The 17,779-nt window shown below is 39.1% G+C and overlaps 1 protein-coding gene across 2 annotated transcripts; it reads right to left on the minus strand.

Annotated features, from left to right (window-relative positions):
- Positions 1-1,433: 1,433 nt before the first annotated feature.
- gja3 (gap junction protein, alpha 3) lies at positions 1,434-11,203 on the minus strand. 2 transcript variants are annotated; one of them, XM_063054169.1, is made up of 2 exons: positions 11,040-11,203; positions 1,434-6,202 (listed from the first exon to the last, which is right to left on the minus strand). In XM_063054169.1, the coding sequence occupies exon 2, from the start codon at positions 6,183-6,185 to the stop codon at positions 4,998-5,000; it is 1,188 nt and encodes a 395-aa protein (XP_062910239.1). In that variant the 5' UTR covers positions 6,186-6,202; positions 11,040-11,203; the 3' UTR covers positions 1,434-4,997. The 2 variants fall into 2 exon arrangements, with proteins under 2 accessions (XP_062910239.1, XP_062910240.1); XM_063054170.1 differs by having other exon boundaries at positions 10,916-11,041.
- Positions 11,204-17,779: the final 6,576 nt, after the last annotated feature.

Below are 17,779 nucleotides of genomic sequence, written 5' to 3' on the forward strand. Positions count from 1 at the left end.
TGCTCCCATGGCTTCACATGACCCTGATCAGGGGGTGGGCTAAGCAGGTGCACAGTGTGCAGTACAGTATACTGAAAAAAGCTGTAAATAAATCACAGTTGCATGCTGAATGCTTGGTGAGGTAGGAGGTAAAATGAAAGTTACTGCCTCACCTATCAGAAGCTGCAGAAAAAAACATGAAAATGAGTGCAACACACATAAAAGTTGCTGGTGAACGCAGCAGGCCAAGCAGCATCTATAGGAAGAGGCGCAGTCGACGTTTCAGGCCGAGAAACGTCGACTGCGCCTCTTCCTATAGATGCTGCTTGGCCTGCTGCATTCACCAGCAACTTTTATGTGTGTTGCTTGAATTTCCAGCATCTGCAGAATTCCTGTTGTTTGCATGAAAATGAGTGCTTTTTTTTTAATGGATTGCAGCCACCTGGGTGGGATCTTATTTAAAGGTTAGTTTTGCATAGCATGGAAGCACCAACGAACCTTAGTTTGTTTACGGAGATTCTTCACCTCTTCCAGATCTCCCATCCAAACATGTGAGTTTTTTGATCATGTAACAACCCAAATTTGCATATGTAGATCATACTTGCAACTACCTTTCCTTCACTCCACCCTGAATCCCTCAGCCCCTTCTTAGAGCTACTAGCTAACTAGTGTTTCAGGATTAATAGCTAAAAATTAAGCAGTTAAAATTTCCTGCTGTCATTAATGTGAAAGTAATCCTTCTTCGTTACATCATATAAATATAACCAGTGTGTCCCACAACCAATGGTCTCACTTTAAGGACTCTTTATCTTGTTATTTCATGCTCTCACTATTTATTTATATTTGCGCAGTTTGTTGTTCATTGATCCTCTTTACAGTTACTGTTCTAAGATCTAAGTACGCCCGCAGAAAAAAAATTCGGGGTTGTATGTGGTGACATGTATGTACTTTGGTAATAAATTTTACTTTGAACTATGTATGTTATCATTTGAGCCTAACCCACTATAATTCTTGTAGGTTCTCAACTGTCCCTAAGCCCACTGTGTTAATTCACATGAACTATTTTATCAGCATTCATTCCATTTCCATCTACATAATTAGTTCTCAAATCAACTTCCTGCTTATGGGCCAGTAAGTTGTATTCAACTGTTAAATATTCAGTTTTGAAATATATGGCCCTCAACTTGATATAAATCCATCTTGCTTGTTAGGACCTTCCGAAAATACTTACTTCTATTCCCTACACAGTTTAATTGCTACACCATAGTCTTGATTCTAAAGTGAATGAATGAAGGGGTATATCTACGATCATCTAAAGAGATACACTTCATTTTTACGAGAAAACCTAATCATCCTAGCAGTCCTGCTAATCTGTAGTTCAATAAGCTGAAAGCATGAACTTGGCAAAGAATAAAACGTGTAACTATAAGGATACTTGTAAGGTGTGGCTTTGTGTCATTGTTAACTCAAGAGTGAACTTATAGCTAGATATAATTTATAGTGTTTAATAGATGCGTTTGTTTTTCATATCCAGTTTGAAAGACAAGAGATAAAAATTAAGGCACAATATTTTTCTTCAAAAGAATTACATTACAAAAACGTTTATTAGGTAACATATTTGTAAACATTTGAGGTAAAGTACATTTACATCAAATTTGCTTGTACAGAGTAAATACATAGGCACCTCTTTAAAGACAGCACTTAGAACAGCTTTGTTGCTTTTGCTCTAAGTCATTAAATGTCCCTGACTGCCCAGCAAGTTCTTTACCTCTAATGAGAGCTGATATTTGATAGATAACGGGTTTCATGAGCAACAAATAGGCTTGGAAGCCTGTGAGCAAGATTGGGGGTTAACAAAATAGCATTGAATGGAGCAACAGAAGAAACCTAATCAGTTTAATTTAAGTTCCATGTATACTGTAGTTTCTCTCACTTAATCTTTTCTTTTGGTCAAGTTTACGATTAATTGCCAACTACTATAGACCCACTACCACAATAATCTATTACAAGGTAAATTATTCTGTGGCTACAGCTATGCATTTTTGTTATAATTAGTAGAAATCAAGTGTACATAGTAATAATCTAATAACTTCCATTTGTACACTACTGTATTTTTCTTAAAAACTCTTATTTTGTATTAAGACATTTAATTTTGGATAAGGGTGGGCTCAATTTCTTAGAATTTGCTGTCAAATAATGTAAACTTTTTTTGCTGACACGTGCAATATTTGATAATGTAAACTTTCAGGAACCAAACATAGTTACAAAGATAGCATACATTGTACAAGAAAATGAATGGGAAAAAAAGAATGTATTAAAAATCACCTACAAGCTGATTCCTTGACTTGTTCATTATCAATATGGTTTCTGTAATTAATATGTTAAGCTAGAAAGTTAAATCAACCATGGGAAAACACTGAAGTAAGCTCCTGATTTCTTAATTCAAGGAATACATAATTTTTGCTTGTATTTAGTTCGCCAGTTAGCTAATATTTTCATCAAAGCTAAAGCCGATTGTTTAAAATTTTATTGATAATAGATGATTTTTTTTGATTCACTGCCTTTTTGGTATAGTTAAGTAGAGAGCTAAAAATAAACTTCTCCTAAAATGAAATAGGGAACCTCAGGCAAGAAACTCTATTTTAAGAAGAGTTCTTGCACATAAATAGCCAAACGGAGCAAATAAGCATTTGTTGATTGTAAAGATATGGATTCTTCAGTAAAATTTGTTTCCCTCAACCAATGTGACTCAAAAGATGAAACCTAGAAAAATTTCAATACATAGCAGTGTTTCCATCCATACCTAATTTTATTCCTAAGTACTTCCGCCTTTCACTAAAATGTTTATGTCTCAAAAAAATTAACATAGAAAGTCTTTGCAGCTTTGTGTCAGATTATTTGTAAGTCCTACTGAAAATGTCAGTTAGCAGCCAGCTCTTTAACACAATTTTTTGATATTAACCAAAATTATGTATTTTGGGAGCACAGTAAAAATAAATGCCAAAGCAACAAAATGTAACTTACTTTCCCTGTGGTTCCACTTTCCTACTCCCAATTCCCCATCCAAAAATATTAAGTTTGAGATAAAACTACCATATTCTAACTCTGGAATATTGTTACTATTTTCTTCTCTGCTTGGAAGGGCTAGAGCTGTGAACATAATTATTTAGAATTTCCAAATCTAATTATGTTAAAAGTAATGTATGCAAAAATGTCATATTCTTGAAGAAGCACTCAGACCATTCCAATTTCATGTTAAACAACCTAAAAAAAATTTCTTTAAAACGTAACAATGTTCTATGCATTTTATTCATTGCAAACCATACTTTCATTTTACTTCTTGGTGGTTCCACCTCTCTTCTAATATGGCATTCTTAAATTTGTCAGAGCTGTATTGGATGTACTAAAACACATAAAGATGACCTCATATATAAATAAACTACAGTCCATACCCTTTTAGTCTATAATTGGTTTCAGATGTTGCCCTGCTTTGATTGTTTTGTGAATAAAAGGCATTCAAAATTCATGTCCTGTCCATGTATCTCAAAACATGCATTCAAACTTCTTCTTTAGTTTGCCACCACAGATGTTGTAATTTGAAGTTCGTTCGAGTAACTGAACAGTGAAGTGGATGAAAACCAAGAAGTATTGTAACCCTGTGGTAGGACTAAATTGTGTATGTGTCATTTACTGAAGCATTCTGTGATTTTCACAAGTTCAAATTTAGAGACTTTACCTGCTGTATTAGTTTAGAGATAACCGCTTACAATCACTGAGTGCAAATCTCTAACATGTGCACAATCAATGAATTAAGACACTTATGGAGTTATGTTACCCCAGTTTACTGTAGACATCTTCCCTTGCCGTGAAATAATTACGTATTTTAAAAAGTATAGTTCTTAAGTTAACATGTGGTGGTGGGTTTCTTGAAATGAACTTTTATAATTCCAACATGCTAAGTTGAGCTTCAGTCCAATATGATAGGAGAAGAAATGAGACTATTTTCTAAATTTAGAGAAAATTCAAAAATCTATGGTACAAGGGGACTTGGGAGTCCTCATGCAGGATTCCCTAAAAGTAAATTTGCAGGTTGAGTCGGTAGTGGGGAAGGCAAATGTAATTTTTTCATTCATTTTGCAAGGACTAGAACATAAAGGCAAGGATGTAATGCTGAGGCTTTATAAGGCACTGGTGAGGCCTCATGGAGTATTGGGAGAAATTTTCACCTCCTTTACTAAGAAAAGACATGCTGACATTGGAGAAGGTTCAAAGGAGGTTCACGAAAATTATTCCAGAATTGAAAGGCTTATGATATGAGGAGCATTTGATGGCTCTGGGCCTGTACTCATTGGAATTCAGAAGAATGAGGGGGATCTCATTGAAACCTATCAGGTGTTGAAAGGCTTTCGTAGAGTGGATGTGGAGAGTATGTTTCCTATGGTGGGAGTGTCTAAGACCAGAGGGCACTATCTTAGAAATAGAGGGACATCCATTTAGAATGGAGATGAGGAGTAATTTCTTTAGCCAGAGTGGTAAATCTGTGGAATTCGTTGCTAAATGTGGCTGTGGAGGCCAAGTCATGGGGTATATGGGCAGAGATTAATAGATTGATTGGTTAGGCCTGAAGGAATACGGAGAGAAGGCAGGAGTTTGGGACTGAGAGGGAAATGGATTAGCCATGATGAAATTGTGGAGCAGACTGGATGAGCCAAATGGTCTAATTCTGCTCCTAGGTCTAATGATGGAAAATGGAGCATTTCCATCCTGCAGACTTGTACAACGTAAGAAATAAAAGTTGTCTAGATTTTTTTTCCATTTATTAAAAGTGATTAAAATAGAGCATGTATAAATGTTAAGGCTAATAGGTACGTGTAACCCAATTTATAATAACCTTCATCTCTATGCAAGCCACAACTCCCAGTGCGCATTGCAACCACCAGCATGCCAATGCGTATGCTTCTCCCACCCACCCGACTCTGCACTGACTTCAGCGAGGAAAAGGCGAGGCGAGGCCGGCGCTACACCGCTAGATCGTCCGACCTAGCCCGGGCACTGCTCCCTTTGCTGGCTCTGCTCAGGCGACGCGCGTCCGCGCTGGGGGCCTCGTGCATCTCCACCGTGGTGGTCAGGTGACCGTTGCCACGTGCCGCCTCGCCCGTGGTTCCGCTGTCTTCATTGGTCGGCGTGGGGAGCGCGGGCTCGGGCTCGGCCTCGGCGTCGGCGTCGGCGTCGGGCTTCAATTCGCGGGTGTGCTCGGCGGCGAAGTTGGTCCAGTTCTGCTCGGCCGCTAGCTTGTTGTTGTAGACCACGCACGGTGGCCTGTCCTCGGGCAGCGGTGCCACCTTGAACTCAGAGGTCGGGGCTCCCGGGTAAGGGTGGGGTCCCTCCGTCGGGTCAGTGAAGTAGGGGTAGGCGAAACTGCTCGGGACAGTCCTGGTGAGAGGCGTTATGGGCTCGGTCTTGTGCTCTGGGTCGTGGGGTTGCCGGTTCTTCAATCCCTGCTGCAGCTTTTTCCAGCCCAGGTGATAGATTTCCATTAGGTTCAAAAAAAGGGACACGCAAGCCACCACAAGCATAAATAGGATGAAGATGGTCTTTTCTGTTGGCCGTGAGATAAAGCAGTCCACGGTGTTGGGACATGGCCATCTATCGCACCTATACAAAGGTCTAAGCTCAAAACCGTACAGGATGTACTGACCTACAATGAATCCAATTTCAAACATCGCCTTGAAAATTATATTGAAAACGTAAGTGCGTAAAAGGGCACCTCGGATTCGGATTTTACCAAGTTCGTCTCTATAGGAAAGCTTGTCCTTTTTGCCATTTTCAAGCATTAGTTCTTTGTATTCTTGATTCTTGGCTTTTCTGATTTCCTCTTCCCTCTCTTTCCGCTTATCTTCCATCCGCACTATGTGCAGTACGTGGCCCAGGTAAATCAAGGTGGGCGTGGAGACAAAGATGATCTGCAGAACCCAGAATCGTATATGAGAGATAGGGAAAGCTTTGTCGTAGCAAACGTTCTCGCAACCAGGCTGTTGGGTGTTGCAGGTGAAATCGGATTGTTCGTCACCCCAGACCTCTTCAGCCGCAGCACCCAGCACCAGGATCCGGAAGATGAAGAGCACAGTCAACCAGACCTTGCCTACTACAGTCGAGTGTTCCTGTGCATTCTCCAAAAGCCTTCCCAGAAAACTCCAGTCACCCATTGTTTTATGTCTCTACCCTAGAAAAACAATCCATACAACAAAAGACCATTAGATGCAAAACAAGAAACATAAGTCCCAACAGAATTGAATATTCGATCCTGAAGATTCACCAATAGATACATCTGGTTTCGTAAAAGTTATGCATCAAATGCAAACAATCCCAGCTACTGGGGCAATAATAATTGCCGAGTTGGAAATCAATTGTATTAAAATGTACCTAAGATTTTGCATTTAATCAATTATATATTTGTTAAATGAATGGACAATAATTCAGCGACTGGAATTCGCAAGTCCTTTACGAGATGTTATAAAGGATCCCCAGTTGCAAAACCCCACATGAAGTCAAATGAATACTGCATTTCGTCCTGAACACGAATATGATTATGTAGCTCTAAACCGCAGAAATTTAATATATAACTAATAAATAATAGGCAAATCTGTATTTTTTTTCTTTTTGGACTTGTGATCCAAATGTCGATTGTAAGTGATGTTACAAATGTTTATTTCGAACATGGAAATCTTATTGGAATAGAGCCCCGTCGCGAAAGTGGATAAAGAAAAGAAACTTGGAGTCAGTAATACTGCGTAAAAATGCAAAGTTCAGAATGTTTGCACAGGTAAGATATACGTTGGTATCTTTGCAAGAAGCAAACACACGCAACACAGTCGTAAGTCTACCGGCTCCTAAATGGGTACCTCAGGAATGCCTCTGATAATGTGCAATATCTATAAATGAAATTCAGTAGCTCGAACGACAGAGTTGGATATCGATAAAACGAAATACTGTAGATCATTTGAATTAGTATTTCTATTTCTTCCATCTTTTGAATCACATATTTATACTAACTGCCTACCATGAAACTTATCATAAGGGATAAATTTATCTCAGTAAAATACACCATACACGTGATGGAAGAAGGAACAGTATAGGCCCTTCAGTCTACAATGTCGTGCCGACCTTTTACTGCATGATCAATCTAACCCTTCCCTTCCACATAGCCCCCCATTTTACTTTAATGCATGTAAAATGCCCCTAACGTATCTTTCTCTACCACCATCTCTGGCAGCGCATTCTGCACACCGACCACTCTGCAAAAAATACCTCTGACATTGCCCCTAAATTTTCTTCCCATCACCTTAAAGTTATGCCATCTTGTATTAGCGATTGCCACTCAGGAGAGAAAAGAGTTCTGGCTGTCCACTCAATCTATTTCTCATCATCTTATATACTTCTATTAAATCACCTCTCATCCTTTTTCGCTCCAAAGAGAAAAGTCCTACCTAACTCCCTAAACCTTACTTCATAAAGCATGCTCTCTAATCCAGACAACCTCCTGGTAAATCCTGTTTGCACACTTTTTCAAAACATTCATATTCTTTGTATAATGAAGCTACCACTGAACTCTATACTCTTAGTGTGGTCAAACCAGAGTTTTATAGAATTACAACATATCTCGCATCTTGAATTCAGACTTCTTGACTAATCAGGGCCAACGCACCATAGGCTTTATTAAGCACCCTATCAACTTGCGCTGCAACTTTGAGATATCTATGGACGTAGATCCCGCGATCCCTCTGTTCCTCCACAGTGCTAAGACTCCTGCATTGAACTTGCACTCTGCTTTCAAGTTCGACCTTCCACGTTGTGTTACTTCACAATTGTTAATCCACATCATCCACCACGATAACACAATTAGCTTACATTTTCGATCCATTTAACCATTCGTAGAGCGACTGATATGACTGTTGTGTGTTAAAGAGAAGAAAAAAATTATTGTATATAACAAATCTATTTCAATATAACAAACTAGACATTTATGTATGTTAATTTATCTCGTAATTAATATACTTCGAGACCAGCCGTTTAGCACACACTCGTTAACCTCGTTAGCATGTAGCAGTTACTCAATTTTATAGCTGTTTTGCACTATTTCTGATGTAAGACAACAAGGGATAGTAGCAGAACTTGGCCATTCAACTCATCGAGCCATTCCATCTCGGCCGATTTATTATCCCTATGAACCCCATCCTCCTGCCTTCTCTCCATAACCTTTCACGCCCTGACGAATCAAGAACTTAACAAACTCCGCTTTAAACATACCAATGACTTGGCCTCCTCAGGCGTTGTGGCAATGAATTCCTCAGATTCACTACCCTCTGGCTAAAGAAATTCCTCAACTCTGTTTTGAATGGACGTCCCTCTGCCCTCTGCGGTTGTGCCCTCTGGTCCTAGACTCCCCCATTATAGGAAACATCGTCTCCACATCCGCTCCATCTAGGCCTTTCAATATTCGATGTTTCAGTGATATCCCACGCTCATTTCTTCTAAATTCCAGTCCACAGTCATTAAACACTCCTCATACATTAATCTTTTTCATTCTCGTGAACATCCTCTAGACTCTGTCCATTGTCAGCACATCTTGTCTTGGATAAGGAACCCAAAATGTTCACAATCCTCCAAGTGCCGTCTGACCAATGCTTTATAAAGCCTCTGCATCACATCCTTGCTTTTATATTATAATTCTCTCGAAGCGAATGCAACATTGCATTTGCCTTCCTTACCACCGACTCATCCTGCATGTTAACATTTAGAGAATCATGCAGCAGATCTCCCAAGTCCCTTTGCATCTCTGCGTCTTTGAATTTTCTCCCCAGGAAAAAAAAGGTTTACGCCTTTATTCCGTTTACTAAAGTGCATGAGCACACACTATAGACCAACTGTCACTTCTTTGTCCATTCTCCCAACCTGCTTCTTCCACACACCCTGCCCTTCCACCTATCTTCTATCCTCCACAAACCTAGCCACAAAGCCATCAATTCCGTCATCCAAATCATTGGCATAAAAGTGAAAAGAAGCGGCCCCAACACCGACCCCCGCAGAATACCAATAAGCACCGGCAGCCAACCAAAAAAGCCCCCCCATATTCCCACTCTTTGCCTCCTGCCAGTCTGCCAATTTTCTATCTATGGCAGTATTCTTCCATTCTTCTATTAATGTTACAATGTGACTTTATGTCCTTTGCTCTAACTTAATGTTATTTTCATAGAATTTTTAAATTATCTTCAGCATTTTAGTATAACTTTCGCTGTTTTTTGTGTTTACTCATGAAATAATATTACATTTGTTTTTGCGCCAATTTATTTGCGTAAGTATGTTTTGGCTGTGTAGGAAGGGCCATTTCAGACTGCCAGTCTATCAGTCTCCTCACACACTTAATGAAAGTAGGTATATAACGTATATTGTTCTTGTAACAAGCGCAGCGTTGGAAATACCTCTGGAAATCCCAATGGATTTTTGCAACTTTTTAAATGCCTTCCAAATATGCTCCCACAAAACTTTGGTATCTTCATACATTGTAAACGAGCTCTCTGAGAGGCCTTCCTGATTTTTTTTAAATATTGAATTTTTTATTCATTTGTAACTATCAACTTTAAAGCGTTCTTAGATTTAACTAAACTAGTGCTGACATAATATCACCGGATTGAATTATAATATCTAAATCTCTATTTTGCCTGTACACCAGCGATCAAATTAGCAAAATATAAAGCTTATCCTGAGGGCAATTTAGCGACTAATTGTTACCTTCTATAGATGCTTACATAATCAGAAAACACAGTGCCAATGCTGAACTAGGAAAAATAGCTTATTCGGCTTCGTAGGGAATCATTAGGAGCCCAGTACAGAAAGTTTTATTCCTGTAATTATTTCTCGCATTTTTAAATATTTTTCTTCCAGTTCATTTGCACTCTTTTCATGGAAAGGGACATCAAATTATGTGATGTGTTGTCAGAGCGATATTATTTGAATGGAATATTAATGGCCTTTCTGATTACAAAGTTAATTTCTGACACTTTTTAATGGAATTGGATATTTTAAAAAATCAGCTTCGAAAGCAGCAATTTGTAAATTGTCTCCTCGTTTCCAGGCTTGTAAGATAGCTTTGCGCTTCCATTAAAGGAAACTAAATGTAATGAATGCGAAACATTCTGAGATGCTGGAAATGCAAATGAAACAAAAAGTTGCTGGAGGAACTCCGCTGGGCAGGCAGCATCACTAGAAATTAATAAACAGTCGACGTTTCGGGCCGAGACCCTCCTTCAGTCCTACCCTACTGAGTTCCTCCAACATTTAGTGTACGTTAGATGAAATGAAGGTCCTGATTACCTCGCTGTTAGTGAAATTTATTTTAATCGCTGTTTGCAAATAATTCTGGCTTTCTCTTCACCTTCTGCAAAATTACGCATCATTTCTTCATATAGGAAGCTGTGCTCTTTTATTTGCGATATCAAATGTTTAGTGAGGCTCATTAAAAACTCTCTTTCTGGAGGTGTTTTCGAAGTTGATTTGAAACTATTGGAATAAAAACAATGTAATTACTTGCGCAGAATTCAGTTTTGAACTGTATGAATTACATGTTAGAATGCAAGCCCAGCATGCGGTTTCGTCGGGAAAGTGCTAGATCTGTAGTCAGCGAGGCAGTTCCCGTCACTTTCACACAACGCTCCTTTACGATAATGTTGCACCCAGATCGTCCACGTGCAACTTCATCTTAAAATACTTAAATCTAGACTTAAAACCGGTGTATTATATATATATATAAAGGAAATCTCACACTACCTACCCTAATTCCAATGTCACATTTACATATCAGCCACCCCCGGACAACTCTATTAAAAAAAATTGGGTGAGAAAGGACTCCCATCTCAAAATATTGGCGATTATACTATACCTCAGGCTGGACATGACAAACCAGATAGCTAGTAAACACATCCGGCTGTCATAGATGCCATTTTTTGAGTGCGCTGGGGACATGAAGCAGACTTGTCTAGGTAACCCGCCCCTTCCCAGCTTACCCAACACTTCTGACCGCTGTCAGCCAGCCTATTCAAGCACAAACGCTTTCTTCACACATAGATCTCCGAGCCAGTCTTGCGAGGGGGGAGAAAAAGTGATTCAGAAGTCCATTAAAGCTGGACGCTAGATCATACGAAATTGCTGCTCACCCCCAGCCATCACCGCTGTCACGTTGTGTGAGAGTGCATGGATGACCCTCGCTGGTCGCCAGATGGAGGGCAATGCCACGCCCCCACTCACTAAAAAAAACTCATCATTTTCATAGAAGACAAACTGGGAGCCTCTGCAAACTTCCCTCTGTGTTTTAAAATAACAGAACCAAAACAATTATAAACTTTCGTTGTAAATACTTCTATCCAGAAGAGATCAGTTCAGGGAATGAAATGAGTTAATTTGCACGTCGCCTCTTGTAACTCTAAAAAAGATGCTCATATTTAAGATTTATCGCGTTCATTTTTAATTTTTAAATTGTGACACTCCAGTGGAGATGCTTTAATTACAGTGTCTAGTCATTTGGGATTTGCACTAGTACTGTGCACGCTGGTGAAAAATGCTACTATATTAACTTATTTTAAAACCCGTTTGATAACGTTTAATAGCATTAAAGATTTATAAAAGCTGTCGTTTGTTCCAAATATCAACGTGTTTACCTGTCAACTTTTGTTTCAGTAACGTTTAAAACTACTAAAAATTATGTCGTAAAAAATAAAATGCAACCATAAAAATATGACACCAAAACGTCCTTCTTCAAAGAGGGAACATATATTACAGCAATTAAAAGATTATTCCTCAGTATTTCTGTAAGTGTAGTTCAATTTTATGCTTTATCCATGTGCTTTACATTATTCAAAAGGCATGAAGTTATTTGCTCACATCATTTTCTCACTTTCTAGGTTGCAGTCCAGATAAAGTAATGTCATCTAGATGTTATCCAAATGTTATCTGCAGCATTTTATTTAGATTTTTTGCTTTTAGAAGCTAACAATTGTACCTTCCGGATTATAATGTGCATTATATGGTGGAAGAGAGGCAAAGTAATTTTACTTTGTTATCATTTGGACAGGGTGGTGTCTGTGTCCTCAAGTCTCATCTGACCTATGTAACTGCCTCATTGCTCAGTGGCTAAATCATTTATCAAGTGTGAAGCTAAAATGTTCATTATTATGTTTTCAGCTTTGATCCCGAGACTTTGCTGAACTAACTGGTTGAGTGATTTTGCTGGGAAGCAAGATATGGGGGGTTGGAACAATTGCTTCTTTGCAGGTAAAAAACAGGAAAAAAAAACCTACTCCATTAAACAATAGCTTCAGTGTTATCCCTTTTGTTAAAATAACCAACAATATCTCATTATCCAGTTACATGGATGAGAACACTTTAATAAGGACCAATCTGATATAAAACATTATGGAATACTTAGAAATGAAAGTAACAATTTCATTCAGCTTTCTTTTAGTATAGGTTTGTTTTGTCGTGTTCAACATGAAGAATCATAATTTGCAATTATAAAGTTTTATTATGGAAATACGTAGACAGCCATCAATGGTGGTGGGCAAAGGGAACAGACATGATGGTGGAATCAGGAACAGAATGCCTGTGGAATTATGTCGAGCCAAAGAAAGATGGTAGTAGAAAATAACAAATAAAACTGATTTAAACATACAAAAGAACTTTACATTTGTGTAGGGAGGTCCTGAAATCTGTTAGCTTATTGAAATTAGAAATTTAGTTCCAGCTGTCATAAGAACCAAAATGTTGGTTAAGCTGAAATTATGTGGAAAATCGGAAGCAAGAAGTTAATGAAAAGAAACATTGAGAAGCTGAGTCCAATGATGAAAGAGTGTATGAATGAGAGTAACAGTGGTACATCAGAAAGGAAATAAAATATTGGAATTGAGCTCCTACAGGACGACAAAGATATTAAGAATCTTGGTCAGCCTATGACAGTGCCTGAAGAAATGAGATTCACAGTTTATGATGAGGCTATTAGATGATAGCTTCAAAGATAAAACATTTAACTGGTCAAATTCATGATATTCGAAATTGGCAGTAAACAAGCAATGGAGTATTTGTAATTGATAGAACTGAGCTTTGTTAGCATACACAGAACCTGTACAAGCATAAAACAGTCAAACAGAAGAACTGATCCTCACTAGATTTATAGTGGGGCGAGTGGGGAATACAAGTCACTGTGATGACTGAGCAGCCACAGAATTAGAGAAGAGATGTGAGCACCAGGATAATTCTATGATTGAACTATACAATATGGCCCAAATGTGAGAAGTTGTAATGTGAGAAAATTGCTCATGTAACTGATTAGACTGCTTCAGTGCTTGAAACTGTGCTGAAGTCAATTTCAAGACGTACAATAAGTTAAGGGAGTGGACTCGACTCCAAATTTACATCATATTTTAGAGCCTGAGAGGAAGTTTGGAGGTAAGGTGGTGATGTTAGACCAGTAACTACACTTCTTTTGTGTTTAGTCTCCAGTCCAGCCTTGCTGTGTGGTCTTCACACAATACTAATTGCTCCTCATATTGGTGTTGCCAAATCTTATCAAATGACGTGAACATCTTCAGCGGGCTGCGGGTGGTAGAGCAGCTAGTGTGGACCTGGATTTTGATAATCAATGTAGATTTTGCCTGTTGATTTCCTTTGTATGATTTCATTTTTTCCTCCATTAAAAAGATGGGCTACCAGGTTAATGGCAAAAATAATGAAAAACTATTCATGCATTGAAGTGAAAGAGAATGGAATATGTAAACTAGGAGAAAATGGCATCAATGTGTGTGCTCCTCTGGATGCAAATTAAACCTGTGTAATTATCAGATGAAAAGATGCTATAAAGCAGGGGTTCCCAACCTTTTTTTATGCCATGTATCAATACCATTAAGCAAGGGGTCCATGGACCCCAGGTTGGGAACCCCTGTTATAAGGAGTAATTTGCAGTTGCCCTTTGACATTTATGTTTTTGCATAACGGCTTTGTAATTTCATAAGAAACCTGTAACTACCAAATTCCACTTTCATGGTGTTCAGCCTCTACCATCCACATCTCTGTGATTGAATTACATGACCACTTTTGACCAGATTAAGAAAAGGTGGATGAACGTATTCTTCTGTGTTGAGGCTGTTATGAAGACAGGAGTGGTTTTAGCTTGTTAGTGGATATACGAAGACTTTAATTGTAATTCTTAGGTGAAACCAATTCTTGAGGTGACCAAAATTAAAAATGTAGCAGACCTTTGGACTGAAAATACTATCAACTTTAAGGGCAAATTCCTTTACTTGCCTTGTTAATGTTAGAGCCAGTTATTAAGATACTAAAATAATTAATAAAACTTTCTAAAGGTAATATGGCAATACCTTGCAGGAGGAATCAACCACCCCACTAATACATACTTAGTGTTAGAACATACAACAGTACAAGACCTTCAACCCATAATCTTATGCCAACCTTAACCTATTCTAAGTTCAATCTAACTCTTCCCTCCTACAAAGCCCTCCATTTGTCCATCATCCATGTGCCTACTTACAAGTTTCTTAGATATCCCTGGCATATCTCTCATTACCACCACTCCCGGCAGGGCTTTCCATGCACCCACCACTAAAACAAAATAAAGGTTATGGGGATAAGGCAGGAACTGGTTACTGATTGTGGATGATCAGCCATGATCACAGTGAATGGTGGTGCTGGCTCGAAGGGCCAAATGGCCTACTCCTGCACCTATTGTATATTGTCTTACCTCTGACACCCCCTATACTTTCCTCTAATTACCTTAAAATTATGCCACCTTGAATTAACCGTCGTCATCCTGGGAAAAAGGTGCTGGCTGCCCACTCTTTTAATGTCTCTCATCTAATAGACCTATATAAAGTCATCTCTCATCTTCCTTCACTCCAAAGAGAAAAGCCCTAGCTCACTCAACTTTTCCTCATGAGATATGCTCTCTAATGACAGCAGCATCCTAGTTAATCTCCTCTGCAAAGCTTCCACCATTTTCCTACAAAGAGGCAAGCTGAACTGAACTCAATACTGAAATAAATTGAAATTATGGAAGTTAATGAAAGAGGCTTGCACCAAGAGAACATGGCCAAGAATAGATGCTGGTGACATTCCAAAAGGGATTTTACAAGGTAAATGAAGCAACCATTTTCGCAAAATATTGATGATAATTTTGGCCAAAGTAGACTCAATCCTCTTGGAATATATCCTCCCATTGCTTACCATTCAAGTCCATGGTCCAGATAAACAACGAGTTTTACAAAAACAAAACACTACTTGCTTAAAATCTGAAACAAGAGAATTAACTACAGTATTACAAATATAAATTGGGACAAATGTTGCTTTTAAGATGTAGAGGGGAATGGAAGGGTAAGTGAGAATGACAAGGAAGGTACAAGTTTAGGTGAAAGTAATTAAATAATAGGCATAATAGATAAAGGTTTAAATATAAAATATGAAATTAAGGATTATGGAGTCAAATCAAATAACTTCTCAGAAATACAGTTGAGATTGTTAAAAGCTTTAAGTCCATTAAGTCCAGAAGGAAGTAATGTGACCAAGTACAGGGCTATTGTTCACTTACATTGAACTTTAATGGGACTATGTGGTGAACCAAGAACAGAGGTTGGTGTGAATGATACTGAGATTTAGTTACAGACAAGCAGCTTGAGGTTAATTTTGCAGACTGGAATATAGTCACTGTCATCTTCTCTACAATGAGAGAACCAAACAGGGCAAGAAATGACTGATTTCCAAATGGAAATGTGTTAATCACCACAGAAAATGCATTCTGGCCATGGCTTGAAGGAAAGTAAAGTGATACTCATATTGCAGCTCTTTCTCGATCAGAGTCCAAACTAGATCTACCCATGGCCACCCTCAAAGATTGTGACTGTCTTTACTTTCTCCAAATGAAAATGTATGGTAATGGCAACCTGCTTACTTAATTTTGTGAGATTTGTACAATATTGTGCATGTGACTGTCCTCTCCAGCCCACCCCACCTCGCTGTCTTCTCTAGTTGTGTTTCAGAACCAGCAGCCACCAAACACTGCAGTGCCACATCTGCTGCTTCTTTGCTCCAACAACCTGCTGCAGTCTGCCTGTCTGGAATGTGCATGCTCTGCTCATAACTATGCAAGTTTCTTCAGGGGTTCTGGCTTGCTCCCATGGGAAGGTCTCACCCGACAAATCTGTTGGAATTCTTTGAATAAATAACAAGCAGGATAGACAAAGCAGAATTGGTTGACATTGTGAACTTAGATTTTCAGAAGGCCTTTGACAAGTTGCCACACATGAGGTTGCTTAACAAGCTATGAGCCCATAGCATTACAGGGAAGTTTCTAGCATGGATAAAGCAGTGGCTGAATGGCAGGAGGCAAAGAGTGGGAATAAAAGTAGCCTTTTGGTAGTTAGCTGCCAGTGACTAGTGGTGTCCACAGGGGTCTGTGTGGGGACCGATTCTTTAGATATTATATGTTAATGACTTGGATGATGGAATTGATGGCTTTGTTGCAAAGTTTACAGACAATACGAAGATTAGATTAGATTAGATTAGGTTATGAGGACACGCAGTCCTCTTATATTGTCATTTAGTAATGCATGCATTAAGAAATGATACAATTTGTTCCTCCAGAATGATATCACAGAAACACAAGACAAACCAATACTAAAAAAATGGACAAAAACCACATAATTATAACATATAGTTACAACAGTGCAAGCATTACCGTAATTTGATAGAAAAACAGACCATGGGCACGGTAAAAAAAGTCTCAAAGTCTCTCAAAAGTCCCATCATCTCACGCAGACGGTTGAAGGAAGAAAACTCCTCCTGCCCATGAGCTTCCAGCGCCACAAACTTGCCGATGCAGCATCCTGGAAGCACCCGACCACAGTCCGACTCCGAGTCCGTCCAAAAACTTCGAGCCTCTGACCAGCTCTCCGACACCGAGCACCATCTCTGCCGAGCACTTTGACCCTGGCCCTGGCAACAGGCAATGGGCAATAAGCAAAGCTGAGGATTTGGGGCTTTCCCCTCTGGAGATTCTCGATTCCACGGTAGCAGCAGTAGCAAAGCGGGCATTTCAGAAGTTTCTCAAGTCCGCCTCCATCAAATCAGGATTGTGCACGGCCCCTATTTAACAAATACGGTATCAATGCGGAGCAGCCGTGTGCGCTGTGTCGTGCTGCCATCTTCTCCTCCCCTCCATAGGTGGAGGGGCAGTAGTTTAGAGGGAGAAGAGAGGCTACAGAAGGATTTAAGACAGATTGGGAGAAAATGCAAAGAAATGGCAGACGGAATACAGTCCAAGGGAGTGTATGGTCATGCACTTTGGTAGAATGAAAGGGTTGACTATTTTCTAAATGAAGAGAAAGTACAAAAATCTGAGGCACAAAGACCCTTGGGAGTGTTTGTGCAGGATTCCCTAAAGGTTAATTTGCAGTTGAGTCCATGATGAGGAAGGCAAATGTGATGTTAGCATTCATTTCAAGAGGACTAGAATATAAAAGCAAGGTGTAATGTTGAGACTTTATAAAGCACTGGTGAGGCCTCACTTGGAGTATTGTGAGCAGTTTTGGGCCCCTTTTCTTAGAAAGGATGTGCTGAAACTGGAGAGAGTTCAAAGGAGCTTCCCAAAAATTATTCCAGGCTTGAACAGCTTAGCATATGAAGACCATTTGATGGCTCTGGGCATGTATTCACTGAAATTCAGAAGAATGAAGGGTGACCTAAT

The sequence above is a fragment of the Mobula hypostoma genome, chromosome 7, assembly GCF_963921235.1.
Source record: "Mobula hypostoma chromosome 7, sMobHyp1.1, whole genome shotgun sequence".
NCBI lineage: Eukaryota > Metazoa > Chordata > Chondrichthyes > Myliobatiformes > Myliobatidae > Mobula > Mobula hypostoma.

Coding starts and splice junctions, on each gene's coding strand:
- gja3 (XM_063054169.1), bottom strand. CDS start 6,185: ATGGGTGACTGGAGTTTTCTGGGAAGGCTTTTGGAGAATGCACAGGAA.